Source organism: Neolamprologus multifasciatus, chromosome 16, assembly GCF_963576455.1.
Source record: "Neolamprologus multifasciatus chromosome 16, fNeoMul1.2, whole genome shotgun sequence".
Lineage (NCBI taxonomy): Eukaryota > Metazoa > Chordata > Actinopteri > Cichliformes > Cichlidae > Neolamprologus > Neolamprologus multifasciatus.
Genome location: NC_140454.1, coordinates 24,596,551 through 24,609,475, shown reverse-complemented (window position 1 = coordinate 24,609,475; position 12,925 = coordinate 24,596,551). Strand labels below are relative to the sequence as shown.

The 12,925-nt window shown below is 38.6% G+C and overlaps 1 protein-coding gene across 6 annotated transcripts in view; it reads right to left on the bottom strand.

Annotated features, from left to right (window-relative positions):
- Positions 1 to 1,348: 1,348 nt before the first annotated feature.
- Positions 1,349 to 12,925, bottom strand: part of LOC146500884 (LIM and senescent cell antigen-like-containing domain protein 1) — a 32,921-nt gene continuing 21,344 nt past the window's right edge. For 4 of the 6 annotated variants that reach the window (XM_085134792.1, XM_085134793.1, XM_085134790.1 and 1 more), the window contains exons 2-11: positions 11,493 to 11,652; positions 9,519 to 9,585; positions 9,244 to 9,364; positions 8,479 to 8,628; positions 8,081 to 8,231; positions 6,790 to 6,882; positions 5,244 to 5,292; positions 4,939 to 5,014; positions 4,397 to 4,584; positions 2,875 to 2,994 (exon numbers count right to left, since the gene is read on the bottom strand). In XM_085134792.1, the coding sequence (XP_084990918.1) occupies positions 4,443 to 4,584; positions 4,939 to 5,014; positions 5,244 to 5,292; positions 6,790 to 6,882; positions 8,081 to 8,231; positions 8,479 to 8,628; positions 9,244 to 9,364; positions 9,519 to 9,585; positions 11,493 to 11,652 (1,009 nt within the window). In that variant the 3' untranslated portion in view covers positions 2,875 to 2,994; positions 4,397 to 4,442. Of the gene's footprint in view, positions 2,995 to 4,396; positions 4,585 to 4,938; positions 5,015 to 5,243; positions 5,293 to 6,789; positions 6,883 to 7,569; positions 7,663 to 8,080; positions 8,232 to 8,478; positions 8,629 to 9,243; positions 9,365 to 9,518; positions 9,586 to 11,492; positions 11,653 to 12,925 lie in introns of all 6 variants that reach the window. The other 2 variants (XM_085134788.1, XM_085134789.1) reach the window with 2 other exon arrangements.

Genomic DNA, 12,925 nt, shown 5'->3' with positions numbered 1-12,925 from the left:
CAGAAAAAGAAAAGTCTTCAATGTTCCATTGCACAACAACAATAAAAAAGATTCTGATTCCCGTGATGCTGTAATGGTAATTATAGGCACACTTGGGGCCCTTTTGTACCAACTCAGTATTGTTGAAATCCAGCAGTCTTAGGTGTTGTTGCTAATCATGTCCATGCACCTCTCTTCTGACGGTTGCTTTCAGTAGCATGACTCTCCATGTCACAAAGCTCAAATAATCTCTTTGCTTGCTTTCTCGAACATGACAGTGTATTCACTGCATTCAAATGGCGTCCACAGTCACCAGATCTCAATCCAATAGAGCGCATTTGGGATGTGTTGGAACAGGAGAACAAATCTGCAGCATCTGCGTGATGCTATCATGTCAGTATTACTCAGCAGCTTGTAAAAAGGCCACCACAGCAGGTAATTCTACATATATTTGATTTAGTAGATTTTTTGTTTTCTCCTGCAATCAAACCAGTAATCTCTTATTTATTGAAAATGTAAACCATCATTTCAACATAAACCAAAATCTCACAGAAATGTTTTCAGAACTTTATTGAATTCATGCCACAGAGAATTAGGGCATTGCTGAAGGCAAAGGGAGGTAGAATATAAATGAAAATACTCCAGCTGGTGTACTCTGAAGATATGTATTAATAAACCTGATGTTCTTTTGCCTGTAAGTATGTATCATCTTGGATGTTGCCTTTCTTTAGTTGATATTGTGCACTGATTAATCTTCCGGTATTTTTTTTTATCTTTAGCTTTATTCCCAAAGGTTTTATACTCTGCATGATTGTCATTGTATAAACTTACAGCATAATTCTAGTAATAAATATTTATTCTATCAGTTTATGTTTTGAACTGGTATTTTAATAGTCAAACATGTTGCAGTTGTATTTCTAATTATTTTCTGTTAGCTTAATGTGACTGAGAGTTAGCTAACATCTGGATATAGCCAACAATTTTGTCTTGAACTCTATTGATTTGTGCTCTTAATAACTCTTAAGTTAGATGGATGCTGTTTCAGATTATGATTGTCATGTTGACTATCCTGCAGATGCTAATGGCTGTTTAGTGTTGCACACATGCGCATAATGTCCATTAGTAGTCCTCTGAGTAATTTCATATGTGTGTGTATATGAGAATGTGGAGATGCTGCTAATATACTTGATAAACGTAAAAATCAAGCGTGTTCCCATTTAACGTGGACCCGAATGCAACATATGTGAAAATTGGGGTGTCATTAAACATTACGCAACACTTGTGAATCCTGAGCCTGCTGCTGGTTTCACGTTACACTTCGAGAATGGTAAGAAGCTGTAAACCAAATAAATCACTACACACACACTGGTAGCATTGGCATATGTGTTTATTCCGATGAAGTGTCAGAACGACATTAAATATAATAAGAAACAACTTTCCAAATTTCAAGTTGAGAACATGCACTTCGGTGTGTTAACATGAATAAATCTGCTCGCAAACATTGCAATGATGGTATCCAGTATCAGAGCAGTATCTGTTTGCACAGAGTCATCTCAGTCCATCAGAGTAGTAAAGTATCAAATAAAACCATGCACTGAACTATTTGTGGCTCGAGGTGCCGAAATTCTGCCTCACAACAATCAGCCCAGAGGATAGTTTCACTTCTATATGACATAGAGAAAGTTGTGCCATCTGCACTGAAATGCACAGCAGTAACATACACTTTATAATGATAAAATAGTGGAATGTGTTTATCTATAGAGCTTGTATTTTAAGCAAAGCTTTGTGATAAAATGCAGCTCATGTGAAGCATTCTGCAAGAATGAGACCAGTTTGGCTTTCTTTCCTAAGTGGGTCTGAGCCCCGAGGAAGTCGGTACACCTTCCTAAGAGGATCACTTTCCCTGGATTACAAACAACAGAGGAAACGTTCAAATGTTCAACATCAATCCCACATCCGGTCTCTGTACATGCTACAAGCCGTCATGTTGTAACACACAGTGAGTTTGCAGTAACCATTCAATAAATCCTGTGGCTCAGACGCTTGTTATGATCAATATTTGTTGACAGCACATCGGTTTTATAGAACACTGGCAGGTAACAGTTATTCACTCACATGTATTTAATAAATCAAAATTTCGCCCTCGGCACTTTGGCTGTATTGAATTAATTCAGATTGTAAACGCAAACTTAAAAAATGCAGAATAAATACCAATTTGCACAGAGATCATGCCACACAAAGATGCATAGCACATACAGTAACAAGGCAATCTAACATACTGCAGTCGATGGTCGAGTCCACCTCTGTAGCATGTTGTATAATATTAAAATGTAGGTCCAAAAAACAAAAAAAAGGCAGACAAAATACTTATTATGCATACTATTAATGGAAATAAACACTACTATTACATAAAATGATACAAGTTGGAAATATTTGAGGTTATTTACACATTTAGGACATTTTCTTTTTTTGGGCTTACTTGATTGTTATAATAATGAAGCAGTAATATTTTTCAATAAAGGTTTTTTGGCATCACAAGACAAGGTGGTGGCAAAGCTTTTAAGTCATCATATTACCTCCAGCTTTCTATGTACTCTTAAAACTCATATGTTACTTTTTTAAATACAGGAAATTAGCAGGCATGTGTAAAACACACAGTGGAGCAATTCTGCAAAAATGGTACAAGGCACAATGTTAAAGCTGTCTGACCGACAATGTGACTGCGGAGCTGCCGGCTGCAGGCACATGAAATTGAAAGCGCAATGCTTTCAAGCTATAACCAACCCAAATGCAACATAGCAGTTGCAAAACACACAAATTCTTTATTTTAATTCTGGGCTTGTACACGGCCACCTCACGGTCTCGTCTATCTTTCCCTCTCCAGCTGCTCCACTGTGTTTTTACTTCCTTGCAACAGTTTCAGACAGCTTTTTCAGTCTCTTCTTCAGCTCCAGGGGGAATTTCTCATAGCACTTCTTACACACCGGCTTCATGTCAAACTCCACAAACTTGTTCCTGTGGGAGAAAGAGAAACAGCTGTATTTCAGAAGACTGGTCAGTGATTAGTAGAGGATATTGTCTCCAGGTGAGAGGACCTGTTTGCTATTTTGTAACATATGATATGTGTAGCATCACTGTATTGATCTCATTCCTTCCGAAGCCCGTTTCTGACAAGTCTCAGACCTACTGAGACTTGAGATTACTTTTAAAATCCAATTTTTTGAATACATTTTAATTCCATCATTAAAACTCTGATTCCTGCAAAAATTGGACGTAGCAACGTCTGAATTTTTAATGTTATTTTTCAGACCTTTATTTCAAAACCCCAAATCCTGGACAAAGATACACACCTTCCCATGTGTGTTTCTGGTAGGGTGCTGCAATTAATCATATTTTTATCTTTAAAGACAATACACAAGAAGAAGACAACTGTCTTAACTTAAGACTTAAATTTGGATATTGATACTGGTATACGGGGATTCTAAAAATCACATTATACTCTGCATTCAAAGTATCATGTCACATTTGACTTCTGACCTAATATTTACATTTCGCATCTGCCTTTCTTTTAACTTGACCTCATCTTTTCCCACCCTTCATAACAAAAACTGACACCCTACAAGGCTGAGACATGATCAAGATGACAGAAACATGCATCCCTCTTTTAATAATTGCAGTCTCAACTTTAAATGAAGTCATTCTGATCATCGTTTTTCAAGCAGTCCCAATTTATGTCTGTTTTAGCGCTGGGATTCATGGGCATTCTCAATGCCTTTTGACGAATAACAATTCCCGGAATAAACAGAATCTTGCCTGTGTTTTCCTTGACAGAAATCACTGTGTGTGCTGACACAGAGTTACAAGAAAATATTTACAGAGATGTCGGAGGTCTTTGGGTGCCTTCTGATTGTGTTCACTTCTACTAACTTGGCCAGCTCCCTAACCAATTCCCTCCAGCTGCCCCTGAACAGCCTTTCCTCCCAAAGTAGATAATCGCTGTATGGAGCGGCGCACGTGTCATAACTGTTAGGACCTCGGAATTTCAACAGCTGATGCCAGAAAGCTGCCGGAAATGATTACGGCTTTGCGCCTTACACCAGACAGACTGGGAGACCCATGAAACAAAGCTTTCCCTTCAACCTGTGATTGATCTGATTTTCCTGTTTGCACAGCAGAGGTTACAAGAGTACCGGCTTAAATCCTTACTAGCATTTCCGACTAGGAAAAGAACATTTTGCTGAAATGTTCCCGGTCTTACGTCACTCAGATATACTCAGTGATCTACAATTCTCTGCTTGTATTTTTGTTTCATGCCTTGGAAGCCAACTGAACTCAGTGTATCAGTGATCTAAGGGTTAAAAGTGGCATGGAAAGTAGGAAAAAACTGAAACAGATAGCAAGGAAGACAAAAACTGACCAAAGGAAAAATCAGCTGAAGTAAGGAGAGAGCAGAAAGAGAGGGATCACAGACACATGGGTATCAATTTCTTCTTCTTCTCTTTTGAGTCACGTTCTCGCTTGGCCAGCCGACGTTTCATGTCATCAGGGAGGCGCTCATAGCAGTGTTTGCACACCGGCTTCAGATCCACCTCCACAAACTTATCCCTGATAGAGCAGGGAGGAAGCAGAGATGGAAATGTGAAAGAGGAGGAAGACATGAGGAGGGGCAGAGAGAGAAGATGAAGGGAAAGGAATGAAGGAGAGGGAAGGGGAAAAGTGGGACAAGACAGGAGGACGATGAAAGGAAGGTGAGGGGAAGAAATAAGCCATCAGAGACACAGCATAAGAGAAAGGTAAGAAAAAAACAGTTTGGTAGCAGCAGCAAACAGTCTCATATGGAGGATAGTGAAAAGAAACGTGACAGACTAAACAGAGAAACTCTCAGACATATCACATGTGAAAGTCTACAGAGAGCCTTCAGAGATTCATAATTCAGTTTGAATTGTCTGCAAAACTTACTTCAGGGTGAGCTTGGTGTTGCAAGTAGAGCAGGCAAAACAGTTGACACACCACGCCTTGTTAAGAGCAGACACCACTGGAAAAAAAAGCAGAAGGAGCAGCCACATGAGGCAGATTGTAGACTTATAGTTTAAATTAAACTAATGTTGGTGTGAAGTTCAGGCTACAAATAATTCTCAAGGCAAAACATGAGAAGAAATCAAGTTAAACTCAATATAATAAAGAAGCAGTAAAAGTAAAAAAAAAAACCAATGCTGATGTAAACAGCCATTATACATTCTATTTATTAAAATTAACTTCCTCACCATCGCCTTCAATAACACGATTGCAGTGGTAGCAAACATCTCCAAACAGCTGCATGTGATGAGGAGAGAGAAACAAAAGATTAACAATGCACTGATACATCTTATCAGTTTTTATTGAGGCTCACATGACACACAGTACTGTGCTCAGAAGGCACAGAAACAAGCACAGGCTACAAGGCATTTGGAGTGAAAAAGAAAAAAGATCCAATAAAGCTTTCGAACACCAGGTGGAGTTGTTACATTGACAATCATCTTTGAGAGCCACTGAAGTGAACACTAATGTAACGTGTCTCATATACAGAAAGACGAGCTTTAAGGCTCCTTTACGAAGAAAAAAAATGATCTCCTGATTAATTTTTGGAAAGCCTGCTTTCCTGATTGCTCCCCACCAAATCAGTGCCTATAATAGCAAACTCCTTACGATCACGGAAGTCTGTGCCGAGCTCATTAGTAGAAAAAACACCAGAAACTGAGAAACCTGAGCTTTTTGCTCGGCTCGCTTCTACGTGCGTTTATCTCATTATTGAGATTTTAGTCAATAATGATTTAGATGATAAAGAGATAAAGTCCACCAAAAAATGTAAGCATTTTGATATAATATTATAGATCTATGATCATGATCATGCTAATTGCATTGGGACAAGAGAAATATCTCTTTCAATGTTACACATATCTACCTGTGCAAGTGGTTTAGACTCACTGGACAAAAACTAATACGTATATATCTGGAACAGATCCATAATGCTTACATACACTTATGGTCACTTTATTAGGTACACCTTTGTTAGTACCTGGTTGAACCTCCTTTTGGAATCTTAACTGCCTTAATTCTTCATGGCAAAAATTCAACAAAGTGCTGTAATAATTCCTCAAAGATTTTGGTGCATATCGACATGACAGTATTACACAAATGATCTTCCATTATGTCCCAAAGGTGCTCTATTGGATTTAGATCTGGTGACTGAAGGCTATTTGAGCACAGTGAACTCGTCATGTTGAAGAAACCTGTTTGAGATGATCTGAACTTTGCGACATGGTCTGTTATCCTACTGGAAGCTGCCATCAGAAGATGGGTACACTGTGGTCATAAAGTGATGGGCATGGCGCTATACAAATACAGGCCATTTACCATGGTCAGGAACAATACTGAAGTAGGTGTTTTAATGATTCTCAAATGACACCAGGAGCCTGAGCTGTTGGTACAGGGCAAGATGGGGCGATGCTTTCATGTCAGCTACACCAATTTGTTGATCAGGTGTACCCAATAAAGTGTCCAGTAAGCATATGGAAAAAAAAAATTGTCCATTTCGATGTTCGACTGCAAATTTTCACGTTTTCATCTTTAATTTATACTTCAGCGGCTGTGGACGAACACACAGTTCCAGTTCACTGCTAATGTAAACTCTGTTACTGATACTGATGGAGTCATGCATACCATAAACTAAGACAGATATATGTGAGTTTAACAACAGGCTAAACATAATAGCATGTTTCAATTTCTATTTTGGTGTTCCACATTAATATTTCAAATACCAGTGTGTGTTACCTGGTTGTAGTGCGTTTCGCAGTAGGCCAGGCCCTTGCGTTCGTAGTGACGGTGTCCCAGGAAAGGTTTCTCACACTTAGCACACACAAAATGCTGCAAGCAAACCCAAGCCAGGCACACATGGTTAGCACAGCCATCAGTCAGTACAGTACCACACTCAGACTGTGTTAAAGGTAGCAGCACAGTCCGTCTTAAATATTATCAGAACATAAATAGATCAGTTGTTTCAAATGTTTTGTTACTGCATCCATACAGAGAGTTGAGAAGTCAGAATAGTGACCTCTAGAGGATATTGGGAAAATATAACATTTTTATGATGGTAATGAATAAAAATCATATCTCAGCTATGAGATATAACATATTTTTGATTAATTAATGTGAGGGCATGGATTTTTTAAATAGCGGATTTTGGTGGATAGTTTTATGATCCACTTTTTAAATGCTAACATTCATTTACAAAATAAATATTATATATATACAGCCAGTATCGTTTTCTGGTAGCACATATAAACTCTCAGACAGAGCTCTAGATGTCACAGGACAATAAAGCTCTCTAGATACCCTTAAATGTTAAGTCAGGAAAAGCACCTCGTTTGAAATTAAGGTGGAAGTATGATTAGGCCCCAAGAAAAAAGTTTGCCAAGATATCCACTTTTTAGTTGAAAGACTGATTAGAAAACTTTTATACTTGTGTAACCCCTTGTATGGAGGCCGGGTGACTGTAGCCAGGCAGGGAGGTGGGGCGGTAACCAACGTAAGGCCGGTGCTTAATCCCCTCACCATATCAAAGTGTCTCTCACAATAGGCACGACCGCCTCGCTCATAAAACGGGTGACCCTGAAACGGGCGCTCGCACACAGTGCACACATGATGCTACACGTGGAGGAGGGAAGACAGAAAATATGCAAGGGAATATGTAAGAATAGAGATGAAAATAGGAAAAATAAAGCCAATAAACGTAACTGTGGAGGTAAAAAATATGGATAAAAAGTATGGCACATTTTTCACTAGGATAAAATATAGATAATAGAAAGCAATCATTTTCTTTTCTCTATGAAATCCAGCTGAGAATTACTGTGTTTGTTCTAAATACAGAAAAGGAAAATAACCAAAGAATACATAATTTAGATTTAAAATAGATCCACATACAATCTGACGAATCATACTAAATAAATGAACACACTGAAATATTATCTCCTTCAAGGTGACTCTATTTTCAGTGAATAAATTGAGTCAAGTTAATGTAACTAAAGCTGTTTTCATATGCTTTTTGGTTGTTTTATTATCACACCTCCACATGCCACTGCTTGCCCATTGCATTAACCACACGGCCTTCAATGGGTCTCCTACAGGCTCCACAGATCGGGACGCCCATCTTGTCGTGGCAGGGTAGACAGTAGAGCTCCCCCTTCAGCTCCCTTGCATCAGCTGTCAGCTCCTTACTGAAAAGGTAAAAAAACCCCACAATAAATAATCCCAGTACAATTTACTGTAATTGAAGAGATGTATTTAGCTGTCATTTACGTACACAACACAATAGAGCATATGTGAATATGATTGGATAGCTGCAATAACACAACCTGTCCAGCAGAGAGCAATAACACGCCTTTCTGAAAATGCTCCTTGTTTAACAATTGTTTCAAACATGTTTGACGGTGATTTTCTTTTTAATAGAAAGTCTCTGTTTACCCGCAGTTGTTGCAGTTGAAGTGATCAGGGTGGTAGGGGTCGTTCTTGAAAAGCAGAGGCTGCTCCTCAATAATGGCGTGGCACTTCTGACAGATGTACTTGCCGAGGCCCCGAGCTTTCTCTCTGTTGTGACATGGGCGGCACAGATGCCTGGTGGGACAGCAAGGGGGAGAGAAATATAGAAAGAAGGATGAATACTTGTTTAGATGCTTTATCACCTAATTATGAGTATTGTAGATCTTTCTACATCTGGTTTTGTCTTCTGTGATTCAAGTGAATCAAACAGATACAAGTATCCTCCATAAATCCTTCTCACAGGAGTTAGATGTGTCCATGACATGTTTTTATACATTAACTGAGGCTAACAGTGAAAATTAGGTAGGACAAATGATGCTTGCTCATTGGTGTGAAAACCACCACACATTTATTTCGGTTGGGCAATAGATCGACTATTTATTACGAGGCTAGCAAAGTTAAACCAGTTTAATATGTTCCAGCTGTGCCAGATATTTTGGTTTTCACATTCAGCGCTGTCGGAAGGTGTTGGAAAAAATTCAAGGCTGTTTTACATCTATGAGCTTTGGTGTAAGATTTCAGAGCTGAGCCAAGACAATATAAAAGTCAGGGGAGAGTAAGACAGGCTCTATATAAAGTACCTGATAAAAAGCATTACAGAAAAAAAATGTAGCTTTCTATATCTGTTAAAAGACATAATTTACAAAGAATTGCAACCGAAACTGTGGTGACTTGATGTAGATGACTGACCTTCCAGCATTCTTAACAAATCCAACATCTGCGAGCACAGCCTGGCAGATATCACAGCAGAAACAGTCTGGATGCCAACTGTTGTTCATTGCCTTGATCACACGCCCAATAATGAACTCACCTGGGAGAAAAAAATACATTTAAATAGGTGTGTTCATGAGCAAACGTTACGCAGACATTAATTATGTCAAGTGAAACACAGTCTACATCCTCCCTTTGAAACAGATGTAGCAGGTAAAAAATATGGATGGATTTAATTAATTCCCTGTACTCACCACACTGGTGGCAGCAAGGTGCAAACAGCATCTGGAAGTCATGCTCACAGTACTTCCTGCCTTCAAACTGTCAACAGATCACATAAATAGATTAGAACAGTCATAACACTGATAAACAATATCATTAAAAAAAAGCTCAAATAGCTAAAATATGCACAAACTTCTAATTATTATACTGTGTGAACCACTGACTGTAAATAAAAGGTGGATATAGCCTTGAAGTTCTTTGTAGTGGCCAGCAGGGGGCGATTCTGGTTTAAAAAAAGAGATTGGACTGTATTGGGGTTTCTTACATGACATCATCTGCAGATTGCTTGAGAGATGTCTGCCGTTGCTGGTTGCTGGGTCTTACTGGGTGAAATTGGATTCAACTAAAATGTTGCACTAAAAACCTCCTAGTGATTGCCACGGCCACTGTTAGTACTTTATTGTTATCTGGACAAACTATACCTGCTAACTACTAGCCAAGCAGCAGTACAACGAATCGGTGATTTTGAGGGCAAACTGTTTGCATTTCTGGTTTGTGTTGCCCTTTCCGCAGTTTTACTACTGGAGAGTAGCTGTTAAATGTTTGTAGACAAGTCCATCACTTCTATTCAAAATACAACTGGAGCAATATGCTATACCTCAAAAAATCAGTTTGGAGGTTTTTGCCATTTTGCCTTAGTGACTTCCATGTGGCTTCCAGGGGTTCACTAACCGGTCTGTAAGTTTTAGACATTATTTACCCAGCAACTGCCATAAACCTCAAGCAACCACTTGCAACCACATGCATCACTAGTTTCAAGTGTTCAGCACAGCATGATGTTTATTTGGTTATTTAAGGTGCCAGTTAGAGTGACATTTAATGAAAAAGTACATATTTTGATTGACAAGTTGCTACCTTATGAGTGCACAGTGTCATTGTTTCTCAGTTGGAGTCAACTGAAATGCATAAATTGACTTCACGCACCACCGGGTAATCTCTCGTCCCACTGTCTGGGTGTAACAGCAGTGTCATGACCGAGCTTTCTAAAGGTTAATCTGGATGAGTGACTGCCACAGTTTATATTTTATTATATCATGAATGTGACTGGAAACACTTACAGGCTACAATCCAGTAACAGGCGTGTCAGAAAAATGGACCATCTAATGACGAAAAATTATAATTCCTTTGAACGATTAAAGGATATGCAGGAAAAGAAAGTGGGTTTGGGGGTGGGGCCAGTTCGGCAGGTGGAATTAAACCCACACTGTTGTAACCCAGTTTTAGAATATAAAAAGAATAAACAGGCTTTTGTACATATTTCTTTGTATACATTTAACTGTATTTAAACTTTATTTATTAAGACTTCCCTTTAAAACAAGAGTTTTATTATCATTCTTATCAAGAGGGTTTTTTTTTAAATCTACATTTTACAGTTAGTATCAACTGACAAAGCAGTGATGAGCAAAAGCTGACAAAATGACAAGAAGTATAGCACAATCATCAAGGATGCACAAGTTGTGAGGCTGATACTGATGCTGATACTTCAAAAGCAAAACAAAAAACTCATTACCAGTCATCCCAGTATTTACTGTCACACAATGGGGTGGCTAATCTTTATCTGAGTATTTATAGGAGCATGTAGCATGAGGAATGACATCTAACATCCTTGGCTTTGATGTTTATTTACTGATCAGAGCTAACATCTGGCCCTGTGTCAAGTATGCAAACGGTTTACTGGAAGAGAGCTTCTAATAGTCCAATAATCCTTTAAGGTTGTGCTCGCCCTTCTTTATTTACTTTAACTGGACAGTTCCCTCACACTAAACATTGATCTAACTATATAAAGAAGGCCAATTTATTGTTAAGCTGCATTGTAAGCTTTGTTAGGCAATGAAGCATATCTGCTATAAAACGTTGACACAATTAGCAGGTGTTTATTATAATGCACAAACCTGTCAGGTACCATCGTGCATATTTTATGGGATTAGTAAAGAAAAAGATGTTACCTCATAGAAGAGCCCCTCTGGGAACTGCTGGAAACACTGGGCACACACGAAGCACTGTTCATGGTAAAGTTCCCCGTTGCTGTTCACTATCTTCTCTACTGGGTCAAAGCCACTCTTGCAGCGCTCACACATGGCATTGGCCAGTGCATTGGCCATGTTGCTGAGGAGAAGAAAAACAAACTTAAAATCAAGGACAATGTATATTTCTGTACTCAAAAGATTAGTTGATATAAACCTTAAATACAATATAATCATTACAAAAAGCTTTTGCAACTGAAGCAAAACTCGCTTCGCTCAAGATATTATTGGCTTCAAATAAAGAAATAGTGCCATAGCAACAGGTCGCTAGTAACAAATGACATTATCATTCCCTTGGACAGAAAGACACATTGTGCTACCATGTTTGTTGATCTATCCAAGGCATCTGATTCTCTTGAGCAAACCCTGTTCTTAGGCATATCTTAGGCATTCATATCTCAGTCAACAGTATTCTTTACTCTCATTCATGGTTGCTTCAGTCAGTCGCAAAGTCTATCTCAGCTCCTACCTACCTATGGTTACCAAATATTCATTCCCATGGTCTCTGGTTGCCACTTCCCTGCAAATTGTTTTTGCCATACTGAGTAAACTACTTTCTTATCTGCATCAACTCCTATGGCTTACAAAACAACTGCTATTAATGTATGAGTAGTCCTCTAGACGGCTCCTCTTTAGGGTACCCAGAGTTTCCCCCCCTATTTAATAAGTCCAACCTTATTTCTCTAACTTAATTATAAAAAAATATTTTATTGTTTCCTACCATTGATTTTACATCTGTAAGGAATTTCTTTCTGTAACATATTTCCCTGAAGAAGAAGAATAATAACAAGGGTCATGCCAGGACACACCTAACACCTAATGTAGTATCGTCCACCAACATGATAACAGTTGAAAGAGAAAAGAGAAAGTAATGTGGGAAAGACCAGTCACACACACACACACACACACACACACACACACACACACACACACACACACACACACACACACACACACACACAGGGTTTGAGGTTTATTTTGGCTCAGCTGATTTGGGAAACAAACTAAAGTTACTGCTCATCCATCCAAGAAATGTGAGTGCATGCACTAACATGGATTCATACAGAAAACAAAACAGAACAGATGTAGTCTAATGATTTTTTTAAAAAAAGAAAAAGCTTGAAAACCTGAGACAGGCAGCAGCTATTGCTGTTTTGCTCGACAATCAGAATTGTTTGTTTTGAGAAACTTTGTGTTCCTCTGATTTCGTATTTTTGATTACTCTTGGTGTCATGGTTCTGTATTATGTTTGTTGACATTCGGGCTTTCTCTTATGATCTTATGGTTACTGTCCAATTATCTGTGCATTTAGTTAATTGAAGGTTGTGTATCCCCTTTGTGTATTCCCACTCTGT